Source organism: Apus apus, chromosome 4 (genome assembly GCF_020740795.1).
Source record: "Apus apus isolate bApuApu2 chromosome 4, bApuApu2.pri.cur, whole genome shotgun sequence".
Classification (NCBI taxonomy): Eukaryota; Metazoa; Chordata; class Aves; order Apodiformes; family Apodidae; genus Apus; species Apus apus.
This window is the reverse complement of record NC_067285.1, coordinates 90,227,326-90,247,329: the sequence shown is the minus strand read 5'-3', so window position 1 is coordinate 90,247,329 and position 20,004 is coordinate 90,227,326. Positions and strand designations below refer to the sequence as shown.

At 37.7% G+C, this 20,004-nt stretch overlaps 1 protein-coding gene across 3 annotated transcripts in view; it reads right to left on the bottom strand.

Annotated features, from left to right (window-relative positions):
* ATP8A1 (ATPase phospholipid transporting 8A1) overlaps positions 1 to 20,004 on the bottom strand; it is a 118,225-nt gene that overhangs the window by 52,540 nt on the left and 45,681 nt on the right. For all 3 annotated transcript variants that reach the window (XM_051617432.1, XM_051617430.1, XM_051617431.1), the window contains 8 exons: positions 19,342 to 19,447; positions 17,461 to 17,543; positions 17,242 to 17,291; positions 9,788 to 9,857; positions 7,333 to 7,417; positions 3,572 to 3,711; positions 1,858 to 1,996; positions 521 to 585 (listed from right to left, as the gene is read on the bottom strand). In XM_051617432.1, the coding sequence (XP_051473392.1) occupies positions 521 to 585; positions 1,858 to 1,996; positions 3,572 to 3,711; positions 7,333 to 7,417; positions 9,788 to 9,857; positions 17,242 to 17,291; positions 17,461 to 17,543; positions 19,342 to 19,447 (738 nt within the window). The remainder of the gene's footprint in view (positions 1 to 520; positions 586 to 1,857; positions 1,997 to 3,571; positions 3,712 to 7,332; positions 7,418 to 9,787; positions 9,858 to 17,241; positions 17,292 to 17,460; positions 17,544 to 19,341; positions 19,448 to 20,004) is intronic.

The window sequence follows — 20,004 nt, the reverse complement described above, 5'->3', positions numbered from 1 at the left end:
ACTTCAACATCTGATCACAATTTCAACTGTTTAACCACATAATAGCAACTAAATTTTGGCAGATACTAAGTATCTGTAAGAAACAGCACTAGAAAGGAATTTAAGATTATTTGCTTGGGCACTGCTAGGTGCTACTAGAAGCATGTGAAGTTCCTGGCTTTGTGCCTACATGGATGGAGTCATGTCACTACACAGAATTTGTTTGCTTATCATTCTGAAGTTCATTTGTGTAGCAATACTGGGGTTTCAGAGGATGTAAACTAAATTTCTATTTATTCAGTAACATTTTGTCATGAACTATAGGGTCTTCCAAGTATGCAATACTAAAACTAACTGAGAGGATTATAAACAAACAAAAGAAGCAAGCCCCCAAAACAAAGAGAACCCCACCAATTTTCTTTGTCTGTCCAAGTAAATACATGCTCCAAGTTATTTTTCAGGCCACCTCCAACACAGCATCTGGACATTTTAAGCAGTAACTAACGTTTCATTAACTGAAGATTTAGTAGGTTTTACTTACATCAAGAGAGCCTTCATTTATAACAATTAGTCCCATGTTCTTTCTCAAAAGTTTACAGGAGTGACCTGTTAAAAATATTTTTGTTTTAAAAAATGTGTTCCACAAACTCAATTCTAATATAAAAAAAAGCTTTTTTTATTTTTTTTTTTAATTTTGGCTGTAAGAGAACTACACACAGAATTAAAAGTAAGAAATCAATTGTAAAAATATAAAATATTGCATTCTATAAAACTAAATGTACAGATACAATGTCAGAACAGTCAGAATTGTTTTTGCTGCTACTTGAAACTGCTGTGCCTTATTCACAGAGGATGTCAGCAGAAGAACAAGAAATATCTTCACAGAGAGTTAAAGAAAACAAACACATTTCCCTTAGCCTTGCAGATTTTCAGAATACTGGTATTGCATGTATTGCATCAAAACTGAAGGTACTAATGAAAATAACCTTAGATCAGCTTTATTATGTGCACACAAAATGTTAAGATTAAAAATAATAATAGGAATAAAAAAGGATCCATGCACCCAAAATAACGCTTTATGTTGGGTACACATCAAGGCTTCTGCAGAAGTGCCGATCCACTCACATGCAAAGAATATTAAAAATCTTAAATTCAGCTTTCATGCGTTACTATTTAAATACAGATTTATTGCTGTTCTAATTAATGATCTTTTCCCCTTCCTTTATAATAAGAGGAAAGGGTAAAAGGAAACCTCTAATTGATGGTAAAGCTTAGAGTACTTTAATGCACAATCTGTATGGTTTCCCGGAAGTTATTTAAGTCGTATAGACATAGCACTTAGGGATATGGTCTAGCTAAGGACTTGTCAGTGTTAGGTTAATGGTTGGACTTGATGATCTTTAAGGTCTTTTCCAACCAAGGGAATTCTGTGATACTGTGATTCTGTTTTGCTTTAGTTAAGATTATGGTTCCTACCACCTTTCCTGGGAAGAAGGAAAGACATAGAAGGGAAACTAAGAATACTTACATCTACTTAATATAATTCCCTTTCACTGTCAAATCCCAAATGATGTATTCTTCTTAATTCATTTTAGATTATTAAAAAACCCAACAAACAAACCATAAATGTGTATTTTTCCCTCTTCTCTCTGATAACATGAATTTTTCTTGCTGTTGCTGTTCTGCAGGAAGAATCCACCATTTCCCATTCTACCATTACCAGTGACTAAAAAAGAAGTTAAAATTCAAATTCTGGAACACCACATAATATTATTATTTTTAAAAGATACCTTTCAGTTCTGAAAGCAATTTTACTCTAGCAACTTCTATAATTTCTAAGTATCTAACAAAGCCATCAAATACATGCAAATACAATACCAATGTTAATGGCAGTCTCTTGTTTGTCTCCAGTAAGTATCCAAATTTTTATGTCTGCTTTCATGAGTGTCTCTATGGTTTCAGGCACTTGGTCTTGTAGTTTATCTTCAATTGCTGTTGCTCCAAGCAGCTGAAGGTTCTGTGAACATAAAATATTCAGTACATGCATTTTTTTGTTGTTTAAATTCAGTTTTAATCTTTCAATTTATTTTGTTTAACTTTCTGTATTTATGACAAGATTAATGCTGCCAAAATTCATTAATTAGGTTTGGTATCAACTAATAAAGATGTTCCAGTTTATTCCTATGAGCTTTAAGTTAAATATCTATGTGGCTTGACAAACTGCATAGCATGACTACTAAAACTTCGCCCAATTATTCACAAGCTCAATAGCTTGTTCAGCAATAGATAACTTCTGCCGAGGCACCTCTCTGATTTGAAGACCTAAGGAGTTGTATTATTATGTCGTCTCTTACTTGCCACGATTTCCCTTCACCTTGTAAAAAAATACCTGTCAATTCATCTTAATCTTAAAACTATAATCTTGATTACATTTGGTATTAACTTCCCATGCAGCAACCCCATAAGGTTTTTGTGAATACAGCCGTTTGTATACTCCATATTTCTGTACCTTTAAAACTAGCTAAACCCCTGCTAATGTGAATCTGGTTGCAGGATGGCCTGCATACTTCATGCTGAGAAAGCACTTGTGCAGCTAATACAAAAAATGTGTAATGCTAGCAGGGTTGCCTTGGTGTTAACAAAGTTATATAGTTTTAACACTATCTTGTACATGTTTGTATACAACTTCTCATCTATGTAAACTGAAGTCCCACAAGTGATTGAAGTGATATACCCTCACTTTTCTTTTTCATTAATTAAACTCTGCAGGTTTTTGAAGGCCTGAAGCAGTTGCATCAATGTATTCTGTCTTATCCTTTCCAAGGAAAAAAATCCAAACACAGAAAGTGAAGTTTAACCACGTGCTTGGTTACTCCAGCAGCAGCATTGCCAGAAACTCAAGGGAAGTGATTATGGCTCTGCTCTTTGTGAGGCTGCATCTGAGGATTATCTCCTTTTTTGGGGTCTTCAGTATAAGAGAGGTTGACAAAGTTGAGCAGCTCCATTGGAGGGAGGGGCTCAGAGCACACTGCATTAAGAGTGCCTGAGGATGAAGGATGAGTTTAACAGAGGAAAAAAATACAGACTAAGGCTGACTCCATGGCTGCTTTCTGCTAACTGAAGAGGGCTTGCAGAGAAGCAATTTTCAACTCCAGGAGGTGAACAGTGAAAGGGTCGGAGGCAATAGGCACATTCTGCAACAACAGAATTTTTCATTCTGAAAAAGGGGAAAAATAATAGTTGAGCACTAAGAAAACTTTTCTTACTGCAGCTGGGAAAATTTCCTCCTTGCAGATACTCAAAACTTCACCAAAGTGCTGGGCAAACAAAATCAGCCTTACTTTGAGCTGGGACTTCTGTCTAGATGACCTCCAAATTACCTTCCAAGCTTAACTACCCTATGGATAGAAGGCTGGGGGCTGGAACTACAGGATCCTTAGGGTCTCTTCAAACCTAAACCATTCTATGACTGTTACTCAGTAGTGATTCAGATTTCATCATATAAAAAAGCAACGACATTAATTACAAAACCCCACTCTCCTCACCCCGATCGCTAAAAAAATCCCCAAGCAAATCAGAAGGCCATACATACTTTTTCAATCAGTTCATAGCTCTCCTCAAGTTTGAGTACTCTGTTCTGTATAGCTGTAGAAGCACGGTGATAGACATTTAACCACTCTTGATAATCACTTTCTGAAATCTCAGCCACAGCAAAACACAGAGTTCTTAAGCCTAAAGGGAAAGCACATAGAAAATATGATTCAGTATTTGTTACTCCTTTCCTTGATGTGCCTCCAATGAATAACTACTAGAAGCTGAATTTACTCCATGTTTTATGTAAGCTAATTCCGGATTTTCAATTTACTGCTGCATGTCTTGAAGAACATTTTTCTATATATAAAGCAGAAAACACGACACAAACAGAAATTTATTCAATAGAGTTACTCTTTCAAGGTAGCTGAATGCAATACAGATTCCGTACTTCAGGGAAAAAAAATAATGAAATTTTACACAAGATTTGATATCTTAAACTGTAAACAAAACATGAAGCAATCCCAAAGTACACTTGCTGAACAGATGTATATGTTTGATTTTTAGAAACATTAAAACAATTGACTTTTATTTCTGAACAAAAGTTTTATAAAGTTAAATGTTGTTATGATGGAAAACAATAAAACTTAAATATATCAGTAGATTGTTACAACTACAATATTTGCCTCTCCTCAATATTGTTGGGAAATTCTTCGTTGAAGTTTGAAATTTACCATCTAAAAGCCAACTTTGAATCTGCTCAGATTTCATTTTCCCTTCTCACAGGTTCTTTTACCTTTTCAAATTGTTAAAATAAAATCTACAGGCAGCACTGGAGATTTTACTTAACTATCTTTGACTTATATGATATATATATATATATATATATCTTTGGTTATATGAAACAGGTATTTTCTTCAGCGGAAACCTGAATTAAGCACTAAAGTGAGAATCTGAGACAAAAAGGATTTACAAGGATCACCTATTTTTTGACAAGACAGATTTACATTCAATTTAAGTAGCCAGTTCTGAATATCCTCACAGTTCATTTTCACACATTATGAGAGTCTTAGATTTCTAGAGCACGAAATTGGAATAACACTTTATATACTGAGAAAAGCATTGCTCTAGCCAAATGATGTCTATGAAGCCACAGTTTGCAGGTAGGTAGATTTAGGAGGGGAAGAGACAGGATTAATGTACTCAGTGTCTTCGATCATTTGCCCACTCTTCTCTAGGAGACAAACAGCACCATAATCAGGAACAGCTAAATGCAACCTCTATCTGTTCAAGGTTTCTGTTGTCGTATTGCTGAGCATCAGCCAGATCAAGAGGCTGGGCATGAAATAATATATTGGTGTCTTCTTCAGAATGAAAATCATATGTAATCCTAGTATCTTGATAACTGAACAGCATTAGGAACACCATGTCTCACTGTACAGACCTAAAGTATACTTATAAAGTAAACTTAAGGCTGAGAAATCAACTGATTTTTGTTTTTTTCATATTAAGGATATGCTAGCAAGGTCCAAAGCAATGAATATGAGGAGAAGGGAAAGGAATTTACGACTAACAGTGGTATTATTTCCACATTTATTTCAAAATACTTTATGCCGATGATAAAATGAAGAAAATTAATCCATGTGTGCGAGATATCAGCAAACAAGGTTTTCCAAGGCATTTGATTCTTCTTTTAAAATCTGACAACTTATTTTTTCTATTTTAATTTAAAAAAGATTCTTCTCATTCTGATTTGAAAGAATCTTCCAAATGAAAAGTGGAAAACATAATATCATTAAGTCTGCTTCTTAACGAATTGGAACAGCAACACAGGGAAATTACACACTTCTGTTTATCCAAGCAGGCATTAACACTCAAGCTTATTAAATGTTTAAACAAAAATGCCAGCCATTCTAACCACTTCATTTTTGAACAACACACCAATAGCATGCAGCAAATGCCAAGGACATACTGTATTGCCACATGAAAGGAAAGACATGAAACTTTGCAACGTTATTGGCTGCAATTTTAATCTGATGCAAAAATAAATACTGATTTCTTTAATCGATTCCAGAGAGAGACATACTTAATTTTTTTTAAAGATTGAATTTTATGTTTTTGAAAGGTTAGCAATTCACTCTTCTGAACAGTAAATAATTTCATCTGTTGAAAGGAAGGGTACAAAAAGTACTTGAACAAGCTTCTTAACACTAATATGCACATACAGTGGTTTTAAAGATGGGTGGAATTTTTCTTTATGATGAGTCATTTGGTCCAACCTGGCTCCTAGGGAAAAAACTGTATCAGTTGTACCACTGATTTAAGGAAAGCAGTAATTAAGAACTGGATTGAAATTTTCACATTGGTTCATACAGGATAGCAGATACTGATCTATTTACCTTTTGTGTAACCAATTATATAATCATATGACCCAAACTGCCTTCACCTCTAAGTAATGTTTTCTTTAATGATCCTGGTTAGACCTTTATAAAAGCCCAAACTGGCCAATCAGGTCATACAATGATTCATGAGCTCAGAGGGTGGATCTGAGGCTTCATGTTGTACCACCTGCCAAATTTGTTTCAGTTCTGCTTTCAACTTTACTGTGTAACTTATTATACATTTGATACTTTAAGATTAGTTAAGGTTAACCAAATGTTTCCTGCAGAGATCTTGATACGGGAAACTAACAAAAGAAACAGATCTGTGGCTTCCTTCTGCTGTCACTGACAGAAACAAGAGACTAATCAAATGACACTACTCAAAATGCTAAATTCCATTATAAACCAAAAGAGAAAAATTAGTGGTATGTATAAACATATGCATATATACATATATATTTATGCGTGTATATATATAAACATATGTATTAAAAAAAAAAAAGTAAAAAAAAAAAGTGGTATGTATAACAGAAAGAAACAGGAATTTTCCTGATACAAGATTTGGTCAGACATCAGTTGTCAAAAGGTAAAGATTGTGTTTTGGAAGGAAAATATTTTAGTAGAGTTTGCTTTCCAGTGTAAGCTTACTTCTTAAGAATAAACATTAAACATAATTTTACTGGTTTAGTAACAGTGTATTTAAAAAAATGAAGAGGTAAGATTCATGTAACTACTATAATTCTGCTTCCAACTACTCTCTCCAAACTCATTGATAAACCGAAACACTATGATACTTCATAGTAAAGTATGTGTAAAACGCACTATTACTGAATAACTAACTGGCTATTTGTATCAATTTTCTTAATTTCACAATCTTTTAAATTCTATTTACTATTCCTTTTTATGAACTCTCATGAAGGGGTTCCCCACCTTCAGAAACTGATTTGTAAGAGTGTTTGTTAAAACAGCAGTGATATCAGAACACAACACATGGAAAGCTAGTGTTGACAATTCCTCTTATTGCGACTGGTGACAGAAAAACTACAGCATAAAGATATCTTCAAAACATTAAGATAATAATTTCCATGCATCTACACTTTGAATGCTATAGGGATGTACAAAGGAGGAAGTAGCCATTGTGAGTGGGACATGAAAGTGATCATGGGAAATGAGATCTCCACAGAAACAATCAATATGAAAGGTGTTTGCTCTCTGGAAAAATACAGTTTGTTTAAAAGATTCCACAACTTGCTGTGTGGTTTTTTGTTAAGTGTGAATTTAATACAGAAAATTCTCAGTAAGATCTTTTTTGGGAGTCATTACTAAAATGTAATTTTCACATTAATGTGAATAAAACATTACAGCAACATAAAACTGCAAAACCGAATTGAGCAGTAACTGAATTTCATATTTAGTTTTAATATTGAATAGTATCACCCACCTTCTGTAGCAAACTGCTCTAGATGTTTCAAGGTAATTTCTTTGTATTTTGAATTTTCAGCAAGACGGTCATAAATTACCGTGTCCTACAAAACAAATAAAATAAACTTGCAACAATTTAATAGAAAAACTAGGTTTCTTGTATAGACAATACAAATCATGTAGGAAAATGGCAGAAAAATATGCAGCACTGTATTAATTTATTTCAGCATCAAATACGAATAGAAGTTAGAGGAAGGAAAAAGTGACATTCTAAATCCTCAGAGTCTCTAACTGTACAAATTCTGCTATGATGCTGTTCTTCTTTCCTACATTTTTGCCATTATTTCCCTTCATTTTGAAAAGCACTGCATCTTCCTTTGGCTTGACATATGAATTCTTTTGATGTCCTGAAATGCTATCTTCAAGTCCACAAGGTAAAATTAGCGTTTCATAACTATCATTCTTAGTTTTTTGTAACCAGTTTGATATACAGAATATTAACAACAGCTTCTCCTCTCCACTTGAGAGGATACAGAATGGACATATACATTTGTAGAATCACAGAACTGTAGAATGGTTAAGGTTGGAAGGGAGCTTAAAGATCATCTAGTTCCAACCTTCCTGCCATGAGCAGGGACACCTCACACCAGACCAGGTTGCACAAAGTCTTATCCAACCTGGCCTTAAACACCTCCAGGGAGGGGGCTTCCACAACCTCCCTAGGCAACCTATTCCAGCACCTTACTACCTTCACGGTGAAGAATTTCTTCCTAATATCTAACCTAAATCTCCCCTCTCTCAGTTTAAAACCATTACCCCTTGTCCTATTGCTACACACCCTAGTAAAAAGCCCCTCCCCAGCTTTCCTGTAGCCCCTTCAGGTACCGGAAGGCCGCTATAAGGCCTCCCCAGAGCCTTCTCTTCTCTAGGTTGAACAGCCCCAACTCTTTCAGCCTGTCTTCATAGCAGAGGTGCTCCAGCCCTTGGATCATCTTCATGGCCCTCCTCTGGACTTGCTCCAGAAGCTCCATGTCTTTCCTGTGCTGAGGGATCCAGAGATGTAAGCAGTACTCCAGGTGCAGTCTCACCACAGCAGAGGGGCAGAATCACCTCCCTGGCCCTGCTGGCCACACTTCTTTTGACGCAGCCCAGGATGTGATTGGCTCTCTGGGCTCCAGCGCACACTGGCGGCTCATGTCGAGCTTCTCATCTACTACCATCCCCAAGTAATTTTCTTCAGGACTGCTCTTTAGCCATTCTCCCTCCAGCCTTTAGTTGTGCCTGGGGTTGTGCCAACGCAGGACCTCACACTTGGCCTTGTTGAACTTTATGAGGTTGGCATTGGCCCACCTCTCCAGCCTGTCAAGGTCCCTCTGGATGGTCCCTTCCCTCTTGGTTGTCAACCACACCACACCTTGGTATAGTGAGCAAACTTGCTGAGGATACACTCAATCCCCCTATCCATGTCTCCAACAAAAATGTTAAAACTGCACTGGTCCCAATACTGACCCCTGAGGAACACCACTCGTCACCTGCCTCCACTGGGATACTGAACCATTGACCACAACTCTCTGGATGTGGCCATCCAGCCGATTTCTTATCCACTGAATGGTCCATCTGTCAAATCCATGCCTTGTCAGTTTGGAGACCAGGATGTCATGTGGGACAGTGTCAAACGCCTTGTGCAAATCCAGGTAGGTGATGTCAGTTGCTTCAATCAACTTAATTTTTTAAAACCATTTAGGAACTGGATTTGCATCCCACTTTCCCTCAAATTAGATTTCAGATACAGAAAAACTACTAATGAGGAACTCTGCTATTCCCAGACCTGTTATGTTAAAGGTATCTTACTATAGATCCTGTTTTCAGGAAAATTTACCTCTGGCATAACATCGATGATAGGTTAAAATTCTCATCTAGTCACTTATGCCAGGTTACTATTTCTACCTATTACTATTCAGGTTCAGGTATTCCAGCAAGTAACTAATAGATTAAATCCTACAACCATACATTCATCAATTTTCTTGTATTACAGAAGAAAGCAATTAATAGAGAGTATAAAGGTATTAGTCCAGTACAAAGAACAGGATGAACAGGTCTGTCATACCTTCACAGGCAGTTAGTAAAAAAACACTAACTAGTTAATCACACTGGAACAGGCTGCCCAGAGAGATTCTGGAGTCTCTTTTGCTGGAAACATTCAAAACCTGCCTGGACACATTACTGTGTGATGTGCTCTAGGTGATCCTGCTCTGGTAGGGGGGTTGGACTGGATGATCTTTCGAGATCCCTTCCAACCCCTAAGATACTGTGATTGAACAGCTACATGGTAAAACAATGTAAAATAAAAATGAGGGGGGATGAATGTTGATGCCTTTTTCAATATTTTAATTGCAGTTATAACAACATTTTGCTTTTGCATTTGTACTGGTGGCACCTATTCTTTCACACAGTGAAAACAGAATAAAACTCACAGCTCCTTTGCAGTAGAGTCTTAACTTTCCTGATGGCGTGCGAACTATCACTGACATTCTCTTCCTAGTGCTGAAAACAGAAAAGAAAGAAATAAATGGCATAAAATGGTTCATAAAAATAAATACTTACCAACCTTTAACCTAAGAATATCAATATATATCTTACATAAGAGAAAGGAAAAAAAGTAAGGGCTATCTATTTTGAATTATATTCTCGGGTGGCTGGGATGGAGAAACAGTTTCACTGTCTAACAAATTTGAGAATTTCACCTTTAACTGAATACTGTTACTGATCCAAAAAAAAAGCATCTTAAAGTACAAAGCACTTGTGACCGGTATCATAGCAGTCCATCATGATCCATTTCAGCATTTTCTTCCTTCCCAGCAAAACAGTCTCTCATACACTGCACTGTGCTGCAGCACTACTACTGTCATCCCAGAGTTTCATTAATCATGCAAAGTTTTAAGTATGATAAGATTTGGAAGGGTGCTTGCCTCATTTTAACTACTGTCTGGTGCTGTTAATAAGATACAGGCATTTTTTCTTTTTGCCCTCATGACTGAGGTAGGAATTGGAAGAAAGCAGAAAGAAGACTGTCACTCTACTTTTCTGTCCTTCAACAAGTATACTTTAGATTCAAGATCATGTCTAGCCAAAATGTGTATTTATACTATAATTCTTTTGAACTTCAACACATAAACTATTCAGGTAACAAAAGACATTTCTCATACAACAGTTCACAGTAAAATACACAAAAGAGGTGGAAGTAAATGGTGCTTTTACACTTTTGCTTCTTGTTGAAATTAGTTCCCACTTACAGACCACCAAATAGCATTATTGTATGAATGGTTCTTGAACTTCAGACTGCTATGGAAAACATTCTGTAAGTGGGACATATGGATATAGGTGGAGGAAAGAATTTTATAATTGCTGGTGTGAAGTAATTGACTGAATAGTATCTTCAAGAAAATTTCTCATTCCACCTGTGCGTGCACTTTGCTTGAAGTACAGACATCTGAAGAGTAATATTAAATTACATTTCTACCCTGAATATTGGACGAGAGCATAAAAAGGCACTAACAACTGCAACTCTTTCTCCATTTCATCTCTAATAATCTAAAAAACCTCAAGACAAGCACAGCTGTAAAAAATCTGAAGACAGTGTTCAGTTGGGAATCTGCTTGGACAACAGCAGAAAAATTCAGATCATCTAAATTGCAGTTAAGTTGCCTTATATAAAATCAAATCTTATAATCACTTAGATTTCTGGCAAGGTTATCTAGCCTACTGCTACTTATATATATATATTACACTTGTTTGAATGTTCAGTTAAGAAACTGTGGAGAAATTACAGTAATTCAGGGTTTGCATAAACAATAATTTGATATATATGCCCTTGACATGTAAAAAATCAGCAGTTATTTACTAGGTCTGCAATACCAAAAGACTGCAATCCAGAAATTCTGCATACAGCTGTCTATCAATCTACTGAACACGTTATCAGAGAATAATGAATGTTTTCCTGTAGCATTCTGAAACTTCAACTACGAAGACCAACCCTGAATCTTGACTGACATACATTTTCTTAGTAAAACTGCAATAAAGCTAAGGAGCAGGCTTTACTGTCAAGGATGTCTAACTTCTTATGAGCCTTTTCAGTGCAGTGACAGTTTTATTTCCTTTACTTGGTGAAATACAGGAAGCCACCACATTGCACTGCTACAGATAACTGCCAGTGAGATGGCTTTTTCTTCACTGTAGGAGTGATGTCAGCAACCATGAAAGCAACTTGATTAAAAGGGAAAAAATATTGAACAGAAGATGTGTGCTGAAATACTAACAGAGAAAATGCTTGCTGGACTGGGAATTGCTAGCCTGGGAACCAGAAACACCCCTGAGAAGCACACCTGGCATCCCTGAAGTACAGCTGGGTACCTAGAAACCAGAAACATCCCTAGATAACAAATAAGCACAAAACAAGAAACTAACTGCAACGTATTGTAATGAGCAACTTATCATAGAATCATAGAATCATAGAATCCTAGGGGTTGGAAGGGACCTCGAAAGATCATCTAGTCCAACCCCCCTGCCAGAGCAGGGTCACCTAGAGCACATCACACAGGAAGGCGTCCAGGTGGGTTTTGAATGTCTCCAGAGAAGGAGACTCCACAGCCTCTCTGGGCAGCCTGTTCCAGTGCTCTGTCACTCTCACAGTAAAATTTTTTTTCTGATATTCACCTTAAATCTCCTATGCTCCAATTTGTATCCATTACTCCTTGTCCTATCACTGGTCATCACTGAAAAAAGCTTAACTCCATCTTCTTGACACTCACCCTTTACATATTTGTAAACATTGATGAGGTCACCCCTCAGTCTCCTTTTCTCCAAACTAAAGAGACCCAGCTCTCTCAGCCTTTGCTCATAAGGGAGATGTTCCACTCCCTTAATCATCTTTGTGGCTCTGCGCTGGACTCTTTCCAGCAGTTCCCTGTCCTTCTTGAACTGAGGGGCCCAGAACTGGACACAATATTTCAGATGAGCCCTCACCAATGCAGAATAGAGGGGGAGGAGAACCTCTCTTGACCTACTAACCACACCCTTTCTAATACACCCCAGGATGCCATTGGCCTTCTTAGCCACAGGGGCACACTGCTGGCTCATGATCATCCTCCTGTCCACCAGGACCCCCAGGCCCCTTTCACCTACACTGCTCTCCAGCAGGTCAGCCCCCAAGCTGTACTGGTGCATGACATTTTTCTTCCCCAAATGCAAAACTCTACACTTGCCCTTGTTGAACTTCATCAGGTTTTTCCCCGACCAAGTCTCCAGCCTGTCTAGGTCTCTCTGAATGGCAGCACAGCCTTCTGGTGTGTCAGCCACTCCTCCCAGCTTGGTGTCATCAGCAAACTTGCTGAGGGTACATTCTGTACCCTCGCCCAGGTCGTTGATGAAGATGTTGAACAACACCGGTCCCAGTACTGACCCCTGAGGGACTCCACTAGTCACAGGCCTCCAACTAGATTCTGCCCCACTGACTACAACTCTCTGACTTCTTCCTTTCAACCATTTCTTGATCCACCTCAATGATGGATGGGATCATCAAACCCATACTTGATCAACTTATCTACAAGGATGCTGTGGGAAACCGTGTCAAATGCTTTACTGAAATCAAGATAGACCACATCCACTGCTCTACCATCATCTATCCACCTAGTAATTTCCTCATAGAAGGCTATGAGGTTAGTCAAACATGACTTACCCTTGATAAAACCATGTTGACTGCTCTTGATGACCCCCATGTCCTTGATATGCCTAGAGATAGTGCCAAGGACAAGTTGTTCCATCACCTTTCCAGGGATGGAGGTGAGGCTGACCGGTCTATAGTTACCCGGGTCCTCCTTCTTGCCCTTCTTGTAGACTGGTGTGACATTTGCTATCCTCCAGTCCTCAGGCACCTCTCCTGTTACCCATGACTTACCGAAGATGATGGAGAGTGGACTAGCAATGACCTCCGCCAGCTCCCTCAGCACCCTTGGATGCATTTCATCCGGACCCATCGATTTATGGATGTCCAGATTACTCAACTGATCCCTAATCCAATCCTCATCTACCTGGGCAAACTCCTCCTTTATCTTGACTTCTTCTGGGGCTATATGAAACTGGGGCTCATGGGGAAAGCCTGCAGGAGTAAAGACAGAGGCAAAGAAGGCATTCAGCACCTCTGCCTTCTTTATATCCTCTGTCACCAGGGCACCCACCTCATTCAGCAGTGGGCCTATATTGCCTCTGGTATTAGTTTTGTCGGTTATGTATTTGAAAAAGCCCTTTCTATTGTCCTTAACCCGACTTGCAAGGTTAAGTTCCAAGGAGGCCTTAGCTTTCCTAGTTGCCTCCCTACATTCTCTGACAACATTCCTATATTCCTAACTTATTATGACTTGCTTTCATTTAAAATGGAGCCACTCTATCCCTGAGAACTCCCGCTGCATGAATTTGGCTCCAAGTTCTCCCAGACAATTTATTCTACCATCACCAGGAACACCTGGCTGACTCAGCTTTCACTCTCTGAAGTGAGACTTTGTGCGTCATTGACTTTAAGGTCTCTCTCCTGGGAGTAGTTTACTGAACACTGTACCGTACTATATAGAATTATATATATATGTGCATGTGTGTGTACGCACATAAAGGTAACTGATTGTGAGTGTATTTCTACACTAGTGCTAATTTAGTAGCAACGTGCAACACACGGAAATATATATTTGCTGCTACTAATCTGTCTCAGAATGTAAGCAAACAACCACAGAAAACAAACACTGCTACAGTTGTTTTTGTAACTCCAGTCAGCTGCTCACTCTAAGTTTAGAAGTATTAAGTCTTTAGTCATCAAACAAGATCAGTATATTCTGGACCTCTTTGAATGATGGAGAGGAGAGAAGGTCTTAAATGCTCTACAAGGTCTTCTGTCTGTCCAGTACAACAGCTAAGGCAATGTGGATTATTTGTAAGACTGATCAGATATGGGATAAATCAAGCTATTGCTGTGTTTCAGGTAAATACAACAGCATAGTTAATAAAAAATACTTGTTTTTTTAGACAAGAAGCTTTACTCTATCAGTTAGTTTCCTCTAGACTGTGGAGATATGCCTCAGAGATGCAGATGAAAATCAGCCATTAAATCAACAGCTGGTATATACACCAGATATTGAGATATTATTAACACATCTATATTCAATACTTGGCAGTGAAATTAATTCAGGTGCTAAAAAAATTAGTTAATTCCTCTAAGAAAACAAGCAGATACAATTTAAAGGCTCATTCAGTATCACTGCTAGTAATAACACATTGCAAGGACTGATGTGCTATTTGTGCTCCCATAGTGAATGTTGCTTATGCTTACTGCAGCAAGGAATCACATGCTCAAAGTCATGCTCATCTTTGCAGATGACCCAGGTAAAAAGATCATGCATGTAGTCAGCACAGGGATGACAGTAAGGCAATGACATTATGGAACTGGAACACTGGAATAGTCTCCCAAGTGGTAGATTGCCCCACACTGGACAGTTCAAAGTCTCAAGTTGACAGGGTGTTGAGCTATCTCATAAAAACTACAGTACTACCGAGAAAGGTTGGACCAGATGATCCTTGAGGTCCCTTCCAACCTGGCATTCTATGATTATCTGCTTCTGGATCCTTAACTGACATCATGCCCTGATTCCCCATGCCCCATAGATAAATACCCTAGGAGTTGGTTTTGGGTCCCAAGAGACAGCTGTGTTTTTTCTCTGTTACAGTCCCAGGTGACAGAATACAAAACAGGCACAACACTGAGCAATTCCTTCCCTGACAGTATGGGGAGCCCTGAACAGCAGAGGGTCTGAACTGCTCTTTGCTTCCTTGAGCCTAAGGTACTACAGCAGCTGTAGCAGCTCAGCAGAGTATCTACTGGAGGCAGCCTAAACTCAGCACATGTTATCAAGACGCTATTTGCTCCATAGAAATCACCACTACAGTTGAAGAATAATTGTCAGTTGGTTAAGAATTATCAGTTGCTTTCATTTACCTGCCAGTTAGACTGGAAGCATAATGTATAAGCTCATCACTTCTCTTTTCACAGGAACAGCTGTGACTACTGTAAAAATAATACCATAAAAGGCAACTCTAACAAGCATTCCTACAAGTTTTACTTCTGTAACATACTTCTCCAGAAGACTATTCTATCAAATGTTGACACCATTGCACTCTACTTGCAGATGGCTTTTATCTGGCTTCTGCTCTAAGGTGGTAAGGAATTAGTTTGCACTTTTTTCTGTAAAAAACTCAGAACACCTGGAAACTCTTAACTCAATAGTTTAATCACTACGGATTACTTTCCTGAGTGTACAGGCTCCTAACCATACCAATGGAGAGAAGTTTTGGAGCCAAAATTTCTCTTGCTGTAGAACAAGGGTGACCTCTAGTGCTTCCAAGAAGTCAGTTCCAAGCAAAGCTAAACAGTGCAGAGTAAGAACAAAAACAGCTATAAGAATAGAATGTGTAATCAAGTTGGGTGACGTTATCCACCAAAACACTTAATACAAAGGTTAGGATTTAAAAGCAACTGACACAGAATTCTAAAAAGATTTATGAAATCAAAGCAAAAATCAAAACCAAAGTAGGAATCCTTCACTGCTATTCCATAAATGCAGTATCAGCTTTCACAGATCCAACTAACAACCACCACACTTTGTGCTACATACTTGCTAACTTGCCAGAAAAAAACAGTTAAACAAGTGCCCACAGAAAAATGAAACCATGCCATAAATCTGAAAAATATCAAGTATGTTTTCTACAGTATATAAAAACATTAATTGCAATCAGTCATTAAAAGACACTCAAATCTATAACCATTACTTTCTGCCATTTTATTTTTTCATTGTCAGTCTTTCGTTATGTTTCACATTTTTATTGTTATTGTTATGACTATAGGCAACTTCTAGTCTCCTTTCACCCAACACATACATCTTCAGCTTAACTCTTCACTATTGCCTTGGTGTTGTTTTCTTTTTTGTGTGTGTGTGTGTGGTTTTTGTGTGTGTGTGTGTTTTTTTAATATTTTTGTTTCTTTAGCTATGCACAAGCAAAACACAGTAAGACAGGAAGGAAAACAATGATCACTTTCTGCAGGCACAATTACAAGTAGTCATTATAAAAAAAAAGCTTCCTCTTCCCCATCCTGTGCCAAAGTAAGCAATGAGCCCACGCATATAATTAAAACACAGACTGCATACATGGGTGCAATTTAGACAGAGTTATGTAACACAAGAAACTGCATCCAGATTTCTTATGGGTACCTTTATAATTCCAACAGCTTTGTCAGAAATTTTTTACTGAAAGTAAAATATGTGACGAACTCTGCTTCCAAGAAAACTAACTGGCTAATGCTTTAATGCTGCTCAGAAGAGAATGGGTTTTAGCCTAGAGTATTTAAACAAGTCAGAATTATGTAATTATATTTAAAAACAAATGCAATATTTTGTTTCATCAAAGTAAACACAAGTTATGCATAACATTGACTTGAATCTTCCCTCCGCCCTCAAATATCAGAATTTTAATACATCAAATGGTGCCAAGACTTTCAGAAATACAAGTTCAAGTACTTTTCTATACTGTCTTTTCACAAAATTTTAACTTTTGAGATCAAAGTTTTCATTTAAGCTTTCTGCAAAAGTGAAAAATATTAGCCAAAAAGAACAGGAGAAAATATATGCTTCTGAAAATGTTTTACAATAAAACCAGAAGTGTGATCTTAAATCATGTATTATGCCTTGCTTATACTATGATCACGTAGAGAAAAAAAATAATTCTACACAATCCTCATACTTTGCTTGTACAAATATAAAAAAATAAAACATAATTATTTGTAAGAGAAGTTCATGAAGTATTTTCACAGAAAGGTACTAAACATGCTGTTTACCTTGTAAATTCCAGGACATTTAGCAGTTCGTATCTTTCTTCCTGTCCTAACTGAATAAACAAAACAAAACAGGTGGTCATTAATGCAAAAAGCTTCAAGCAGAAGAACCAAAACCAATCAACATCTCAATAGATACGTACCATGATGCAGTTATTCAGAAATTGCTTAATATGGCAAGAATAAATACAGCAAATTACAATGTTACCCCAATTTACTTACAGACTCTATGATTACTGAGTCAGGTGTCCTTCCAGTGAATACAAACCGAAGTTGCCTGGCAGCTCTGACCAATGCTCCTTCATCTGCAACAAGTCAATTAGTTATTTTACAGATGTGCCAGAAAACTGCTAGTTTATCCCATGATTTAATGGACGCAGTCCAAGCTTTTCTACTTTTGACTTCCTTTCTCTGTAGTAATTTTTTAAGATTAGATGCAGTGCTGGAAAGGACTCTGTTTCTCCTATTAAAACTGATGAATTTACAGTTTAAAAAAAGCCCCCAAAGGAACATGGCTCTCAGCTCAGTAACAAGAACATCCCTCTTCAAAGTTTTAAGTTTTAAACTAATGAATTAAATGTTCCAGTAGATTGAATGATACTCCACCATCAAGAGATGAGACTTCCTGCCTTCCTTCTCCCTGTAAGCATGCTTGCAGGGATTTACAGGTTTGGGTGTTGATTAAATGTTACTTAGCAAACAAACATCACAAATCCTACACCAACATCTTCCTCATTAAGGCACAACACTAGGTACATTTTTTTGTGGGTTTTCTTTTTTTAGGGCTAAGAAGACAATTAAGGGACTGGAACACCTGCCTCAGGAGGAAAGGCTGAGAGACCTGGGGCTTTTCAGTCTAGAGAGGAGAAGGCTGAGGGGGGATCTAATTAATGCCTATAAATACACGAGGGCTGGGCATCAAGAAGGCAGGGACAATCTCTTTTCACTTGTGCCCTGTGATAGGATGAGGGGCAGTGGATTCAAACTTGAGCACAGGAAGTTCCACTACAACATGAGGAAGAATTTCTTTACTGTGAGGGTTACAAAGCAGTGGAACATGCTCCCCAGAGAGGTTGTAGAATTTCCTTCTCTGGAGACTTTCAAGACCTGTTTGGATGCCTTTCTGAGTGATGTGCCCTAGTGTTTGTGGTTTTTTTTTTTTGGTCCTGCTCTGGCAGGGGTGTTGGACTCGATGATCTTTGGAGGTCCCTTCCAACCCCTAATACTCTGTGATTCGGTGTAAGTTCTGTTTCAGAAGAGAAGAGTGGTAAGTCATTGCCATAAATAACAGATAACTTCAATGTCTCCTGTCAGGAAACATTTCATGCAGGAACCCAGTCTCCCAATAGGCATCAGTTCTCTCCAAATGGCTCAGGATGTCATAGTGGAATTTGCTCGCAATGCTCAATAAAACACTGCCATGGTCAAGTTAGCTATATTTATGGCCCTACCTCTCCCCGTGTCTTCCAATTGTTGAAGGACAGAATTTCGAGAGGTAGTCAACTAGAAACTGGGGCAGACAGGGAAGAGGAAGGGTGGAGACTCTCTGTGCTTCATGTTATTTCTTCCATCATAATTTGTTATAATACATAAGCTCAGTGGAGCTGAGCGTATTTTAGTAATTTTGCCTTGCTTCATAATTTCTTGAATTAAAAAATTGCCTATGAACCACAGCAGGCTTGAACCAGATCTTCTGTACTATAATCCTTTCTCACTCTCTAGTAGAGGTTATCACGACTTCTATCCTATTAAAAATATTTTACATTTTTTTATTACAAACAGCCTCTGTTCTAAATCAATACCATGGTTACAAAGTACAGAACAGGTTCACAAGCAAGGACATCAGTTTGTCTGCTGGTTTGATTTCTACCTGCATTGGAGCAGCTCCTTTCACACTTCCAAACTTCAGGAGAGCTGTCAATCACCTTTTGCTCGGGAAGTCCAAATGCTGTATTGACAAAACTGACTTCAGCTGACACCAATTATTTTTTGGAGGAATATATTTTATTTTTTAATTTTGTAAGATGCTTCAAAAACCAATGAACTTGGAATAAGATTTGCTTGTTGACGGAACACTTTACATTGAAGCAATCTGAGTCTCACCTGGAGATGCTGCTTGATATATAATTTTATCACCTTCTCGTTCTGGAACTGCTGTATGACACACTGCCATCATTGTCAAAAACTCACATATTATAGGTGCAGTTGGCTAAAAAGAAAAAAAAGTCAGGGAGTAATTAATCATGTATGCTCTTCTCAGTGTTGTCCAATTATAGGACAAGGGGCAAGGAGTGAAAGCTGGAGCATAGGAGGTTTCACGTAAATGTTTTCCTCTCTTTAAAAATAATCAGCAACTAAACACAACAGACATTACCTTTACTAATTTCAGCATGCAGAGTAACTATTGCTGCTGTACTTCAACACCAGCTATATATAGAATGTAGTGGCATTTGCTATCGTAACAACCAAAAGCAGATGACCAGAAACACAAAATAATTCAAATAAGCATTTTATACAGAAGGTAAGCCTGAACACTCTATTGAAAGAATTTTACTTTGCTCACTGAAGTCTCTTTGGATGTCATCTTCTATATTAAAAATATTCCCTTTTATATTACTTATATCTAATAATATATTTGACAATTCTCTTTAAGAACCTTTAGAAAGATAAAGCAACTGAACCAGAAAATCATGTGAAAAAAGCTGCAAGGTCAGGCACACAGCTTTACAATGAAGACATTTTGGTAAGTGTCTCAGGCACTTCACA